Source organism: Marmota monax, unplaced genomic scaffold (assembly GCF_021218885.2).
Source record: "Marmota monax isolate L192 unplaced genomic scaffold, Marmota_monax_Labrador192_F-V1.1 WCK01_AAM20220418_F8-fsc00135, whole genome shotgun sequence".
NCBI lineage: Eukaryota > Metazoa > Chordata > Mammalia > Rodentia > Sciuridae > Marmota > Marmota monax.
Window position 1 is genome coordinate 4,744,577 of NW_026694339.1, and position 17,028 is coordinate 4,761,604.

The window sequence follows — 17,028 nt, forward strand, 5'->3', positions numbered from 1 at the left end:
TGAAGCAAATGATCCTAAATATTAGACAGCAATTGGGTTATCTGTTGGGCATTTTGTTGTAGAGAGAGATTTCAGTTTTAGGGGCCGGGAATTGATGCTTAGTGTGTACGGTAATGTATTTTAGGGTTTGGGTGTTGTTTCTTCTGCTGTTTTAGTTAATGATTTGTTTTTGTTGTTGTTTTGCTTTATTTTGAATTTCATGATACTTGGTATGTCAGAGTTGGATCTGTTGGTTTCAGGAAAAGTCTAGAAATAGGAAATCTGCCATTGAGTGGGTGAGTTCTGTTTCTAAAGAACTTGCAAGATCCAGAGACATCTGGCTGAAGTAAAGCACCTAGAAATCTCTCACCTACTGTAGATGTATAGATGGTCACATCACTGCCAGTATGATTCTGATTGAATGAGTGCTGCTAGGCTATGTTAAGTGATTAGGGAGGCCATGTGTGCATGCACTTGCCTTGTAGCACTTAGGCAAAAATTAATGATTGAGTAGAAGTCCAGATTTAGATCAGTAGTACTCTATAAATTCTTATTTAGCCAATCATGTTTATAGGTATCCTGTACTTTTATGGCATAGATACAATAGTGGAAAAGCCAGTAGACTTAAGGAGAACTCAGATTTTACTTAATACCATTACAAAAGCAAATATGCTTTCCCACATAATGAGTGTCCCAATAAAACAGTTGAACCAAAGAGGAAAGATGATAGGTAACTAACTCCACAGCATGCAGAGAAAGTACTATAATGCTTAAGCTGACTTTAACCCCTTAATTTCCTTAAGTGGCTGCTTTTCTCTTTATTATTTGGCTTCTCAATTTTAATGAGTATATGAATCACCGTGAGTATGTGAATCTAGTTGAAATGCAGGTTCTGGGTGAGTGGAGTGGATGGGATGAGGGAGGGGAAGCTGAGAGTCTACATTTCTTATAAGCTTCTAGGCAATGCTAATGCTGCTGGTTCACTCATCACACTTTAAGAAGGTTTCATTTAATATCAGCCCACAATATTTTATCTCATACCTATGTTATCTAAAACTCCAACTTCACCCCTATAAACTTCATTTTGTTGGAGCACTTTTAGTAACAAGTTTGAACTACATTCATATTAATTTATAAATGTAACATTCAAACAAAATTGTCCAAAGTTTGAGACTTCAGGCTACATAAAACTAATTTCATTCTTGAAATTTTTCTATAAACTCAAAAGTATATATCTAAGTACAATTTAAATGTCTGTGTGACAATAACATTTTTTTTTTTTAAATTTCCCTGCTTACCACTTCTAGAGTCACTGTCCCTTTACAGAAAATCCCCTCTCCCATGACTTCACAGTGTTGGACACATTCAGTTAGATATGGTGTTTATTTAATAATTTTTACAGAGTCAGTCACTAAAACTTCATGGAACTAATGGGACTATCTTGCAAATTAATGTCACTTCCACCAAGTGTGGAAATTAGTATTAAATCTCACTTTACTTTAGTAATTGTAGCAAATCCCACCCGAAATTCCGAAGAAAGGGGAATCCTAATTTAGGAGTTTACACTTTTTAATTGAGTGTTAACTGCCATTTGTATCCTGTAAAGTAGAAAAATGGTAATTCTAAAGAATATCTAGAGGGGCTGGGGTTATGGCTCAGTGGTAGAATGCTCGCCTAGCATGCACGAGGCACTGGGTTTGATCCTTAGCACCACATACATGTAAAATAAAGATATTGTGTCCACCTAAAACTAAAAAATAAATATTAAAAAAAAGAATACCTAGAAAAGCATTTTCCGACACCCTATTCATTTGATATGTGACTTGGTTATGCTTGGTGCTAAGAATTTTTTATTATAGGCTAGAAGTATATGCTACTTGGGCAATGTTGCTTGTGACAGAAAGAGAAGTGTAAGGCACAGATGGGACTACAAGCTCTGATGGCTTTGGCATTCAGAGAAGCTTCATTTGCTACAGTAGAACAGTAGGTTTCCAGGGAAAACAATGATGGAAGACTTGGGCCCCTCTGTATGGTGGCAGCCTTGTCTGAGGCTAGGATGTCAGGTGGCAAGAGACATAATATTCACTGACAAAAACCTCCACCTAACTTTAACTGCACCTCTCTAAATACTATGCAGGTAATACCAGCACAAAGAGAATTAAGCCTTTCAGTGACTGGGGAACCTAGTATATGCAACATGCTGTATAAATTGCTCTAGGTAGTAATTCAGGGGAGAATGCCTGATCTCTGTCGTTAGGGGTATGTGGTCTAGTTTTACTCTTGAAGAAGGGTAGGTCTCCTACCAATAGAAAAATTCTTATTTTTTTTCAGGGTAGAGTTGGAGAGTAGAGGCAGGTCACAGAACTACAACTATGATGCTGACAAAGATATAAATCCAGGTGTGAACTGAGAATCAGCAATTTCCCTGGCACTCTTAGGAAGGTTAAGTAATGTTTGCAAGTGCCACTCAATACTGTGGCAAATCAGAGGATCTGAGAGTACACTGATATGAAAGACTATGTTTTGTAGGAAGTTATATTAGAGTTTTCCAGAGTAATAGCACCTAGGAGCTAGATATCAGTATATGGAAGGGGGCTTATTAGGTAAGCCCCTTATTGGCTTCCATAATTATGAAGAATGAGGTTTTGTGTCAGGTTCTTTGCAAGATAAGGCCTCCTTGGATGTGGTAGTAGAACTTGGTCTAGATTCAAAGACCTGAGAACCTGAGGAGTTACTGGTGAAAGTCCAGAGAACCTGGAGTTTTGATGTCCAAGGGAAGGAAAAGAAGAGTGTATTCCCAGCTCTAGGAAAGAGATACCCCAAATTGTTTTCTGGTTTTGTTCTATCTGGGGTCCCCAGCCAATTGGATGGTACCCACCCACAATGAGGGTGGACTTCTCAGTTCGCTGACTCATGTGCCAATCTCCTCTGGAAACATCCTCACAGACATACCCCAAAACAATGTTTTACTAGTTTTCTAGGCATTCCTTAATCCAGTCAATCTGACACCTAAAATTAACCATCAGAGAAACAATTTGGATATCCTTGTACATAAATTACATTATGGTTAGAAAGTACATTTTTAAGGTACTTCCTTCAAAACTTTGGAACATCCGCATTATCTAATATCATTTTCTAAAATATTTATTAGTTCAATCAAATAGTTATCCAAATAAATAGGTAAGCATATGTAATAATTATTTTTTCCATTTTATTTGTGGAATTCAATTTTTATTTTCTTTGAGGAGCATGTGGGAGTCTTTTTGTCTGTGTAGTCTGGGCTAAACAATACATATTCAAAGAGAAAATCATGTAGAAATAATGTACAGGGATGAGACAATCTAGTTCCTCTATGTGAACGCCTAGTTTTCTTTAGAGTCTGAGTTCTGATCTTGTTCTATCAGGGGAACCACAGCAAGTGGATGAGTTGATTAAAAACTCTGATCCTCTTTCCTCCTGTACAAAACAGGGATAATTATAGTTACCTGCACCTCCAGGGTCCTATGAGTCTTAATTACTTAATATTTGCAAAGTGTTTAGAGATCTTTGAATTAAAAGTGCTGAGCCATGGAACCAGTCATCGGTGTAATTATAAATGGAATGAGTTTCACCTACCTCCACCTCTCCTCATTCTGTTCTTTCTACCAACCCAGACATGGTTAAGACTCAGGTCTGCATACTTCTTTGTACCCACTTTTCTTTTTGAGATCCTCTTTAGCCAATCATAGCTCCACACTTGAGTAGCTGCTTAGTATTTATTTTTAAGGCTTTATAGTCACTAAGAATGAAATCAGTAAAATAATTTGTTTCTTCCAGTTTATCAGTCTTGCATGTAGTAATAAACTGGTCCTCTTGAAATATCCCTCTGCTCAGAAACTTTCAATGACTCTTCAGTATCCATAAGGCAATGTCCAATCTCTTTATCACCCTCAGAGCCTTCCAAAACCTGACAGTTGTTCCATCTTATTTCTTACTATTTCTAGTCCAGAACTTTCCTCTGCAAATGCTTAGTCCATGTCTTCCAAACTCCACACCATTCATCAAGTTGCCATTCCTCCGTTGGTGTCTTTTGGATATATTCAAATTCTTCATAACCCTCTCTTCACAAAGCATTTCTTCATTTCCTGGAAGTAACTTCTCTCTCACTCCAGAATTTTACTATACTTTTCCTGGGACGTTTCTATCTTTATATTTTAGTTACAATTCTGTCCTGCCTCTTTCCTAGGCTGTAAGACTGCAAAATAGACTCCATGTATGATAACTGAACAAACAAAAGGAAAGTGGATACATGGCTGTGGTGAAACTAGATGCAAATGAAATACTTTTTAAATATTAATGCAAGATTTTATTAAAGTGTTTATAATCATTCTTGTCATTTGTGGAGCTGTCCAAAATGAGCCACCATATCATTAAACCATGTTTTCTTTGATTACATGCTCACAGACAAAACCAAGGAGGACAGGGGAACAAACAAAACTTTTATTTTTTTTTAATTTTCTTTTTTATATATACCTGAATTACCTGTATGTTGTTTGGTTCCCCTTCTTATTTTGGCCTTGAAACTAGGTTCTAACATGCCTAAATTTTTTTTGGAAAGCTTTCTCTTTAACGGAGAAAGAATTATCTGAAATTCCATTCTCTAGAGTAATCAGGCCTTAACAAGTTGAAGGATCCCAGGGATCATGCTTAATCCAATCCTGCAAAGTAGTGTCTTAATGGTGCTGCCTTTAGAAAGTTGGACACAAGGTTATAGACAACCACAGAAAACTGTGTCCATGCTTTACAAGCTCCTTCTTTGTTATAGCATCTCTCTTCCCTGAGCCTAGTATTCTAAAACTGGTAACATGACTGCATGGTAAAGCTTGACTAAAGAGATGGGTGACTGACCTATTAGCTTAGTGACATTTGACAGATTACTTGACCTCTCTAAAGTATAATTGTCTCATCTGTGTAATGGGAATAACAACACCTATCTCCTTATAACAGTGAAATTAGATGGTATTTATGAATATTCTGTAGTCTTTTGGAAAAATGTGAATTATTGTCCTACTATACAGCAGGAAAGCATGCTGTGATGGATATTCTTTCTGTTGAAGGTGTAAGACCTGTGAGTCATGCTTCAAGCTAAACTTCTTTTCTACTTTGTTGATTTTCTGTTTTAGCCCTGTATATTTTATTGAATTTCCTGAGAGTGGGGCTCAGAAAATCTTCCTAGCATTTTATAAATGTAGTTGAGTTGGTTGTTGTGAGCCTTGGAACAAAATTAGATAGTACCGGGGCTGGGGTTGTGGCTCAGCGATAGAGCACTCGCCTAGCATGTGTGAGCCCTGGGTTCAATCCTCAGCACCATATAAAAATAAATAAAATAAAGGTATTTAAATATTTTTTTTTTAAAAAAATAGATAGTGCCAATGCATTTATTAACTAAAAATAGATATATAGACTAATGATCTACTCAGCAATATTACACAGGCTCTGTATCTTTTGATTGATCAAGACTCATCTCAGGGGGCAGAAAACTCTTAATCTTTTATAATTTCTAAGTATGGTATATAAGATTACTCACTGAAGAGCACTGAAGTACAAGAAAAGGGAAGCTAAAAGACTGAAATTTCTAAGTTCTGCTCTTATTACTACTAATATTGATCACTTTCCAAGTCTCCCATAGATCCATTAGAAACAGAGCGACACAGGATATAGCAGAGTAGTTAATAGTAGCATTGTTTGCTTTTTAATTATTCAAAGTTTTACCCCATTCAAAGAACTCAAGAAATGGTGGCTCATAATTGCCATTTGTCAAATTCCTTAGAGCTTATAATTTAGGTTAGTACAGCCCATAATTTACCTGAAACTTTCACTGTGTTCACTGTTTTTTTTCCAAAGAAAAAGGCTTGTTATGAAAATTATGTCAGAACTGTCTTTTTCTCCTGGTTTAATAAACCTATTAGTAAGTTTTTACTGATTCCTGCTACTAAATTTTCTGTGTTAGCATTATGGAAGATCAAACATGATCCAGTCCCTCAGAGAGTTTATCTTCCAACTGAAGACTAGTTTTAATTAGCAAATGCCATTAATGAGTGAGTAGGGAATGAAGTTCTAAATAAAGTAATAATGGGGAATTTTAAAGAAGAAAGGCAGTGTGTACTAGATTCATTAGAGAAGGTGGCAGGTATGCTATGATGCTTAGACCAGTTCAATGAAGGGTAAGCAAGATTTAGGTAGAGTTAGTGAAAGAAAGAGAAGAAAGCAGGGTGGGAGAGATTGATTGATTGATCAATCAATTGACTTGTCAAAATAAGCAAAACAAGTCACTTCCAAACAACAAAGCGCTCTGGCCTGATCAGATCAGCAGTGATGAACCACTAATAATAAGAAAGTGAAGCATTGAGTAATGTGGGAAAGTTAGCTAAGTAGAGTGAGGCCAGATCTTGGACAGTGTTGAATATGAGGCTAGATTTGATCTGATGGAACAAAAAAGCCATTGCAAATTTTTGTGTAAGACCATAGCATGAGAGTGGTCCATCAGGAAATGTTCATCAGAGTTGAAAGGATCTATAAAGATATCCAATACAGTAAAGGGACATTGTAGTCACAAAACAAGATGGTGAGGGCTGATCCAAGGTGGAGAAGTGGGGTAGAGAAAACGGGATTGATAGTAGAAATATTTTGAAGGAAAACATGACTAGGCAATTCATGTCTTCTCAAACTTCATTCCAGAATTTCTAGCCTCCACTAGGATTGCCAAAAATATCAGAAAATGTTGTTAAAAAAAGAAAAGGTGGTAAGTACCATTTGTTTGGACAGAAAGTATTAGTTTGGTATTGCATTCATTTACTTGAGGTCCTTAGGTGTAGGCAGATAGACTTGCAGAAGTGCCACTCAGAGGGCAGGGCTGGTGGTGTGGGGTTTGACTTTATCAGCATGTAGTTAATAACTGAATCTCTGCTGATGTTCAACTTTGAATGCTGCCATGTTTGGACTTACAATGAAAGCCAAATGATATTTATTCAGATGCCAGTTGTTTCTTCAGAGTATTTGCTTGTGGCACTGATAAGAAAATCATCCATAAAGCACGAATTACTTTTCTAATAAAGCTATTAATAAAAAGGTAAATGAGACCAGTGAAAGGCAAAGTAAACCTCAAGTCAAGGATAGAAAAAGGTATCTTTAAAAGACTCATTAGTGTAGTGATAATAAAGTAAGATGCTTCAGTATCTCACACCATTATACACAGTTAGTATGAGTAAACACTTATTAAACTTACATGTCATTCATTCTAAAATTCACTTTTTAAAAAACATTTGTCCAGTGGGCTTGCATCTTCCATTATCTTGATATTATCTCGTTATTGTTGGTTATCTAGTCACTGCATAGTTGCCACTGCCTTAAGAAATTTACTTTGCTTTATTTAAAAAGTATGCACAAAATTATATAGGAAAAAAAATGTTTCCAGATAAGTCAAAAATAACTCTTTCTGTAAATATGGAATAAAAGTTCTAAACACAAAGCAATAGTTTGCAGTTTTCTTTTTTGGCAGTACATAAAATGGTGGGCTTTAAATTGATGGTATCATAGATTTGTAAGTAATGGTATTAAAAATTATTGATAACAGCAGATTTCCACCAATATGATATAGGCGACTATAGTAAAGTCTCCTAAATTTGCATTCTTTAATTGACCTAAATATGAGGATGCCATGGGGTTATTTTAATTTGGACTGGGATTATTAGGAGAAAGGGTTTTCTTTCATTGAATGGTGGAAATACCGCCTGCCCAGAATAGAAACCTCCTTGGAGGATCCATTTCTTTGATGATGCAGAATCCAGAATATTTACAAAACTTTAAATATTAGCAGAATGAACAACCACATTTAATACAAACCAATTTGCCCTTCCTAATCTCAGATCACTATGCTGTCCATACACTTATGAGTATGCTTGCTTATGTGCAAATTGAGAGTGAATCTACCAGGAAATTGGTATTTAGGGATGATATAGTCTCTTGGTGGTAGAAAATGTTCTCTCTTTCAAAAGTGGAGCACAGAAACATTTGATTTTTCAATACAAAAGTCTTCAGCCATTTCTGCACTATGGCTTAATGACTGGAGGTAGGTTGGCTTTGTGTTTAGTAACACTTAATGGGCAGAAATAATCTCTTTTCCTAGGGACTTTCACAGCATGATGACACTTTGTGTGTGTGTGTGTTTGTGTGTGCACATGCGCACGTGTGCACATGTGAGTATGTCTGTCTTTTTATAAGTCCATGCTCTGGAACTGATAAGTAGGAATAAATAAAGTTAGAGTGTCAGGGCTGGGGAATGCTACTCTTTACTACTAAGGGACACAGTACTTCAGGTAAGTGATTCTTAAGTCCTTCAACACCTGACGGTGACCTTGGGTTGGTCCATAGGTATGTTTTCATTTTACTTATTCGTTTATCCTAATTGGCTTCATAGAGAATGCTTGCAGATGTAGAGCCAAATTTAGTAGAAAAACCCTCTGGCAAACAGGAAGAGATTAATTTTGTGGTGTGCCATTAAGGGACTTCCCAGGAAACTTCAAACGCACAGAAAGAAGCATAAACTGCCTATTCCAAAGTGTGTAAAATACAACTCAGATTTTTTTAAAGTCGTGATAAACTCAAGAGTTTACACACACACACAGGACCAATAAAAAGAGAAGTTGAACTTTCTAGCTAGATCAGTATACTAGGCAGAAAAGTCAAAGGGTGAGGGCTTCAGAGAATTTGTGGAGATAAACACGGAGTCTGCATATGGGAGGCATTTGAAATTGACTTAAATTCCTTTTTAATGCTGACTTTTCCAGTTTTTTCTAAGTTGACACATTGTTTTCATGACATCAGCCTCAGGCATAGAAACATCATTAGAATGAATGGAGAGAAAATGATTTCTGTTTGGGAATAAGCAAAACATTTTTAGTGATGACCACCCAGGTGTAGTGGAAAGAACACTGGATTGGAGAATCCCGAGTTCTAATATAAACTTTTTTTTTTTTTATGACTCAAGGCCAGTCCTGTATGGTCTTTGTTTTCCCTGTCTGTAAAATCCAGTAGAAATATCTGTCATCTTCACTATAATAGATTATCTCTGTGAGAGAAGAAAAATAATGTAAAGGCTCCTTATAGCTCTCTGATGGCTGTTCATGACTAGGCATCACATAGCCAGAGATTCATCGGATCCCTCAGGCCACTGCTGTTTTTGTCACACATTCCTACAAAGGGACAGCATTGCTAACTTGAAAAAAACATTTCGCTTGCAATTGTTGCTTAGTAACATTTCTGATTTTGTGTTTCTTGTGACAGCATGAGCATAGATCATTAAAAATTAAACTTATGAAGCTGCTAAAGTGGGAGGAAAGAGGAGAAATGAAGCCACAATTTTTTTCACTTGCTTAGAAGCCATTTAATCTCAGGTTTATATGCTAAGTCCTGGGGAGAACACTGCATGTTTCTGGTTTATATTAAACCACATATTGCACACTACTGACATTGATTTGTGTCTAGTGCAGCTGGAGTTGATCACCAAGATGTAAAAAACCTTGACCCCGCAGAATAGTCTGGAATTACAATCAGATGGGCCACATAGTATCCCTGTGAGGAAAAGAAAAAAGAAAAAAAAAAAAAAAGCCCTAACCAGTTTCTTTGCATTTTTTTTTTCTGCTTTCTCCTTTAGTTCCACCAGGTGAGAAGAGTGATGACCATCCTTTTCCTTACTATGGTTATTTCATACTTTGGTTGCATGAAGGCTGCCCCCATGAAAGAAGCCAACGTCCGAGGACAAGGCAGCTTGGCCTACCCAGGTGTGCGGACCCATGGGACTCTGGAGAGCGTGAATGGGCCCAAGGCAGGTTCACGAGGCCTCACCTCATTGGCTGACACTTTTGAACACGTGATTGAAGAGCTGTTGGATGAGGACCAGAAAGTTCGGCCCAATGAAGAAAACAATAAGGACGCGGACTTGTACACTTCCAGGGTGATGCTCAGTAGTCAAGTGCCTTTGGAGCCTCCTCTTCTCTTCCTGCTTGAGGAATACAAAAATTACCTGGATGCTGCAAACATGTCTATGAGGGTCCGGCGCCACTCCGACCCTGCCCGCCGCGGGGAGCTCAGTGTGTGTGACAGTATTAGTGAGTGGGTAACAGCGGCAGATAAAAAGACTGCAGTGGACATGTCGGGTGGAACCGTCACCGTCCTGGAAAAAGTCCCTGTGTCAAAAGGCCAACTGAAGCAATACTTCTACGAGACCAAGTGCAATCCCATGGGCTACACGAAAGAAGGCTGCAGGGGCATAGACAAAAGGCATTGGAACTCCCAGTGCCGAACTACCCAGTCGTACGTGCGGGCCCTCACCATGGATAGCAAAAAGCGCATTGGCTGGCGGTTCATAAGGATAGACACTTCCTGTGTATGTACATTGACCATTAAGAGGGGAAGATAGTGGCTTTATGTTGTATAGATTATATTGAGACAAAAATTATTCTATTTGTATATATACATAACAGGGTAAATTATTCAGTTAAGAAAAAAATAATTTTATGAACTGCATGTATAAATGAAGTTTATACAGTACAGTGGTTCTACAATCTATTTATTGGACATATCCATGACCAGAAGGGAAACAGTCATTTGCGCACAACTTTAAAAAGTCTGCATTACATTCCTCGATAATGTTGTGGTTTGTTGCCGTTGCCAAGAATTGAAAACATAAAAAGTTTAAAAAAAATGATAATAAATTGCATGCTGCTTTAATTGTGAATTGATAATAAACTGTCCTCTTTCAGAAAACAGACAAAAACAAAAAAAACAAAAAAAACAAAAAAAACAAAAATTTGAACCAAAACATTCCGTTTACATTTTAGACAGTAAGTATCTTCGTTCTTGTTAGTACTATATCTGTTTTACTGCTTTTAACTTCTGATAGCGTTGGAATTAAAACAATGTCAAGGTGCTGTTGTCATTGCTTTACTGGCTTAGGGGGATGGGGGATGGGAGGGGTATATTTTTGTTTGTTTTGTGTTTTCTTTTGTTTGTTTGTTTGTTTTGTTTCTTTTTTTTTTTAGTTCCCACAGGGAGTAGGGATGGGCAAAGAACTTCTTCAGTGTCTATTCTGGTTTATAAAAGATACATTTATATGTTGTAAAGTTGTTTGCAATATCAATCAGATGACTGAAAAGTGAATAAAAATTAAGGCAACTGCATAAAATGCTCACACTCCACTTCCCATGATGCACCTCCCAGATCCCCCTCCTCCAACCCATTGGATGTGGGTTAGGGAAAGCATCTTTTATTGGAAGAACCTACGTTTGCTCAAAGCACATTCTTTCCCTTCCTCCCCTTTGATTCCCTCGTTGTTTTGCTTTGTCTTAAGGAAGAAAAATGAATCGCGTGCCCTACAATATTTTACCACTGTGGTGAACAAGTGAATAAATTGTGTCACATTGTGGCACTTGTGGAAACAGTGATTTTTATTTTTTTAAAGAAGAGAAAAAAGAACATCAGGAAGTAACCCAGAAATCAAAATTCTTTTTTATGAGGAGTAAACATTTGGGTAAATCATGGTAATGCTTTAAAAAAATATGGTAAGACTTCACGGTGTCTTGCAAGTGAAAGGTAGAGTTCTGTATGAACTCAGAAACACCTAGATCAGAGCAGGAATCTACATGCCAGGGAAATGAGTCTAAACAGCCCTATGGAGGCTGGGTAGAATGTACCATTTCCGGGCAATGCAGGAAGAATTTTTGAGTGGCCATCCCAAGGCCTAGGTAGAGGTGGGGAATGACCCTTAAGACTTTCCAAAAGGAAAGCCTCAGAAGCACCCTTCAGAGGTGGCTCTGGAATGACATGTGTTAAGTTGCTTGGACCTCATGCTTTAAGTGCCTACATTATCTAACTGTGCTCAAGAGGTTCTCCACTGGAGGACCATACCCAAGCTGACTTATGCCCTCCATTCCTCTCCTGGATAACTGTGCATAAAGTTGGACTAGCCTGGAGCAGATTTGGAGTCAAATGTGGCATTTGCTATCATGAGATTGATGCAATGAAATAGAAGATGTCTGCTACAAGAACACATACTTGCTTTGAAACTGCACTTGAGGAAACCAGGGTTTTATATTTTGAGAACTTTTGGTCAAAGGAGAGAACAGGAAAAGGCCCCCAAACTCAGGCTGAATGATGAAGGCCTGAAAAGATAGAAATCTTGTCCAGAGACAAGACTTGGGAAGGTGCCTTGCTCCATAGAAGAGGCCAGAACAGAGCTGACAAAGCTTTGCTCCCCAAGTGAAGGTCACAGCAACCTCCTGCCCATTCTGTCTGTTCAAGGAGAGGGTCACTGCTTCAACTCTGCCATTTTGGGTTAGGAGAGGTCAAATTAGGAATCTGAAATAGTGTTCCTGGGAAAAGTGGATCCCAGTGAAAATTAGTGCTAAGCCTATCTACCCATTCAGCTCACTTCCACACCTGGAAATGATAGTGTTTACCACCTGGGACAGTGTTCTAGAGTATCAGAAAAAGCTGCAAGCAATTGTTGCAGGGTGAGGAATAAGCAAACAAGGATGTCCATTGTGACCCAGGGAGTGAAGATGCTGTCAGCAAATTTCTGTCTTTCGTTTAGAGGTAGCCTGTCTTTTAGAGTACAACCTGAATACCTATCTTTAAATGAAGAAAGACTTTATGTAGTATAGGTTTGTTTTGTTGTGCCGTTCAACAATATTATCTTTGTAATTATTTTTCATCTGTAAGGAATGCTTTTGGAATGTCTGCTGTATGCTAACTTTTCGCAGCTTCCTTTTGAGGGACAACATTTAAAAAACAAACAAGTCCCTATCCACAATCTTAAGGTACTGCAAGGGCCAGATCTGTTAAGTTTCGCAGGAGACATTTCAGCAATTGTGTGGTCAGTGGCTCTCCCTTACCCAATGAGATACATCACAGTCACATGCTTGGTGGTTTATGTTGAACTAAGATTTATTTTGTTAAACTCTCTCTCTCTCTGTTGCTGTTCGTTCTTGTTCTGTTCTGTTCTGTTTTGTTTTTAAAGTCTTGCTGTGGTCTCTTTGTGGCAGAAGTGTTTCATGCATGGCAGCAGGCCTGTTGCTTTTTTATGGTGATTCCCATTGAAAATGTAAGTAAATGTCTGTGGCCTTGTTCTCTCTATGGTAAAGATATTATTCACCATGTAAAACAAGAAAAAATATTTATTGTATTTTAGTATATTTATATAATTATGTTATTGAAAAAATTTGGCATTAAAACTTAACCGCATCAGAAGCCTATTGTAAATACAAGTTCTATTTAAGTGTACCAATTAACATATAATATATGTTTTAAATATAGAATTTTTAATGTTTTTAAATATATTTTCAAAGTACATAAAATCTGGGGGTTCTGGGTTTTTTTCTCTTCACTGTAAAACAAACATGAAAACGTGTTTTATTATAAATACGTGTGTTCCTTGCTTTAAGATCAACCTGACTAGTAGCAGCAATTGAATAGCCCTCCAGAGAGGATGCTAATTTCAAAGCACTGGAAGGCCAATCCTGCAGTCTGTGAGCTTCTGAGAAGCTCTAGGATTGATTCTGTCTTCCAGGGTGGAAAACAGAATGTCATTTTCTAGGACACTTGAAAGTTTTTCCCTTTGAAGTGATATACTTTCATCAAATACCAAACCATGTATCCTAGCAACATCCAGATCCATGAATCAGGGCTGGCTGGCTCTATTTGACTATAAAATAACTGTTAAAAAAAAAAGTAGGTCTATTTAGGGATAATGAGAATAAATTGGCCCAAATTTAGAAAGTCAACTACTGGAAAAAAAAATGTAGATATTCAATATTTGGAGATAGGTCATGTCCCCTTGGTTTGGAAACAATGCCATTTGCAGCACATATTTGTATCTATTGCATCGATTTAATTTTTGTACATGGAACACGAAGATTTTATATCATAGTACCCATGATCTAACAGATTGCTAGGATTTCTAAAAAGATTTGCCTCCGTGATGGCTGCCAAGCCGCTGGGTAATTTAGTTAAAGTGTTTAAAGTTATCACTAAATCTTAGGGAAATAAATGGAAAGATTTTAAACTAGAGAAAGGGCCATTAAGGAAAAAAAGCATCTGTTCCTACTCTTCAGACTCCCCATTTGAACACTGAACAACCCATCCCAGAACGTGGTGAACTATATCTGTGCAATGTATCATTTCTATTTCAAACATACACACATGGTTTCCTCTTGTATTGTCTTATAAATAAGGATCAGGAAAGTCATAACAAACATTGACTTGTGTTGTGTATATGGAAGAACAGATCGAATGAGATGAACTGCTCTATTATAATCTGTCCAGTGAATTTACTTGCACTGGAAGAGAAGACCTTGACTTGCCAGACATGACAGCCCAGCCAGGGAATTAGAACTTTGTTATACTTCCGACTTAACCAATTATCATAGTTGAAAAAGACTAACTTAAATGAAGGGTTGAGGAATAATCGAGAATCAAATGTGTCATTCAAATTACTTGAAGTTAATGGAGTTTGGTAAACATGACAAAGTTTTCAATAGGGGACGAGGTCAGAGAAACAACAATGAAAAGGAGCTATCCATTAACTTAACTAACTTGGAGTTGACGGGAGTAATCAATTTGTACTGCATTCTTTAGGTAAGAAGGTAAACCTGCTTAATCATTAAGAATCTTGGAAAAGACTCAGATCATTGCTTTCATCTATTGTTTTTTTTTTGTTTGTTTGTTTTTTAGACATATTAGTAAGCCTCTGTGGTCATGCTGTGTCTATGAAGTCTTTTTATTCCCTGAATAATATCACAATTCTGAGTAAGAGTTTGAACTAAACCTTAGAAGGAATTAGTTAAGTTGTCCCTCATTCATTTAATTGGTTACTAGACTCTAGGTAAAATGTCTTTTTTTTTTTTTTAATATGTGTCAAACACCTCTTGAACCACCAAAAACTGTCAGTCCTTGCTCAGCCAGCACTCCAGCAGCATCAGGACTTATGCCTAAAGGAAAACATTCCTGTCTCTTGGGTTCTAGCATTGAGCTTACTCTGTCAGTCAGTTTTAGTGAAATAGCTACATTTCTGGTAAGCCATTGTTGGTAAAGAGTGATGAGAAACAATGCATGTTCAGAAGTACAGATAGATAAGTATTGAGCATAGAAAGATCCATGCATAATGTAATCCAGCCTCAAAGCAAAATTAGTGTTTGATGAAACCTGGGCCATTCTTTTAGCTGTGGGTTAACTGTTGTTTTAAGAGTGGTTTTTGATTGGGGGTAGAAGGGGTAGGGAGAGTGGCTAGGACTCTGGTTCTTGTTGGTTACATTGAACTAACTGGGGCTGGTGAACTCACTACCTAAGAGCCAGGTATAGTGACTAGAGTGGATGCAGCCACACCAGTCCACTCCAATGTATGGCCATTCCAGCTAGTAAGCACCCTGCCTGTACCTCTGCCTCCAGTCTTCTAAGCATCTTCATTTTTTCTTTCAATTCTTGCCACTGTTCTCCATAGGGGGGGGGGGGGAATGAATGCAAACTCCTTGCTTTTTGAAGTGTGATTAGATGCAGTAAATTTCCTGAAGAAAATATTTAAATATTAACAGAAACATACTGTGGTCTCTTACACCTTATATTCCTCATTAACAAAAAGAGCTATCGATGTGATAGGATTTCTATAGGCCTTTACCTCAACCCCTTCTATAGGCACCAATCGCCATAGCAGAAAACTCCCCACTACCACCCCACCATTTGCTTTTCTGAATAAAATAAATCCTGTGTGTACTTGATAATGTCAGTAGCATGGATTGTAAAAGCTAATATTTCAATTAATAAATGCTACCACACACACACTAAACAAGGCCTTTGCATTCATTATATATTCAAGTGTGACCTGCTTTTTTTTTTTTTTAATCTGGCAAAACAAAAGTACTTTCCTTTGGAAAAATGTGCCATCTATCCTGAAAAAAAAAAAAAAAAATCTCACAGAAAATGCTTTAATTAATGGTAGGGTATGTCTTAAGTTTGTAAAGGACCAAAAAGGGTTAGTTGAAATACTGAGCTTGAGGTGTACACTCCACATTTAGAAAGCACATAAGGATTCTTCCACAGCTCTGCACTTTGGTACTGTATTCTATTTCAAATGGTTCCTTAGAAACCAGGAGCTGGTTTGCGTAGAATGGCTGAACCCAGGGGAAATATTTTTGTCTAGCATAAGTGCTCACATTTTAGAAAAATCCATATCAAGTACTGCAGTGCACAAATTTGTTTAGTCAGGCTGTACACTCTACTGAGCCACAATATTTAAAAAATAGTTTCTAAACTGAAATTTGGTGCATGTCAAAGGGAAAAAAGGAAAAAGAAATAAAATACAAACTTTTAAACAGTACACACAGTGCCTATGTCTTTTGCCAGTGGACTGACACAGTGATTTTCAGAGCATGGTGTCCAACCAGCAGCAGTAGCAGAATCTCTGGGAACATGTTAGAAAACCATATTATCAGGCCCCACCCTAGATTTACTGAATTAAATGCTCAGGATAGGGCCCAGCAATCTGTTTTAACAATCTCCGGGTGATTCTATGTCCACACAAATTTGAAAATCACTGGACAGAAGGGATTCAACAATCAGCCTTCCATGTGTTCTACACAATTGGAAGATGGAACAGCCCAAGAATTTGGAACTGTGAGTTCTGATCCTAGTCAGGCACCCACCTCTTTCCGTGGCCCCGCAAACAAAATTCAAACCTCCTATATATTTCTATTTCTTAAAACAGAAGAGCAATGGGTACTGAGGGTGCACTGGTGATTTAAAAGCAAGCATGGAAATGTGTATCGTAAAAGTTCACTGCCATTTATAGCCAACCATTTTTGTTTTTTCCTTTCATTTCAAAGCAATAGCAGATTCAGGAACCAGAGCAGGTAGTCGTTTGTAACACATTTGGAACAACTGCAAGAAATGAGAAGCAACATTCAGCAAATTAATGAGGAAAAGATTATTCCATCTGGGGAGCTGGGCTTTGCCCATGCCAAA

The 17,028-nt window shown here is 37.5% G+C and overlaps 1 protein-coding gene across 6 annotated transcripts in view; it reads left to right on the plus strand.

Moving 5' to 3' along the window:
- The window catches only part of Bdnf (brain derived neurotrophic factor), a 56,572-nt gene extending 40,778 nt beyond the window's left edge, over positions 1 to 15,794 (plus strand). For all 6 annotated transcript variants that reach the window (XM_058586498.1, XM_058586500.1, XM_058586502.1 and 3 more), the window contains exon 2: positions 9,671 to 15,794. In XM_058586498.1, coding sequence (XP_058442481.1) covers positions 9,671 to 10,435 — 765 coding nt within the window. In that variant the 3' untranslated portion in view covers positions 10,436 to 15,794. The remainder of the gene's footprint in view (positions 1 to 9,670) is intronic.
- Positions 15,795 to 17,028: the final 1,234 nt, after the last annotated feature.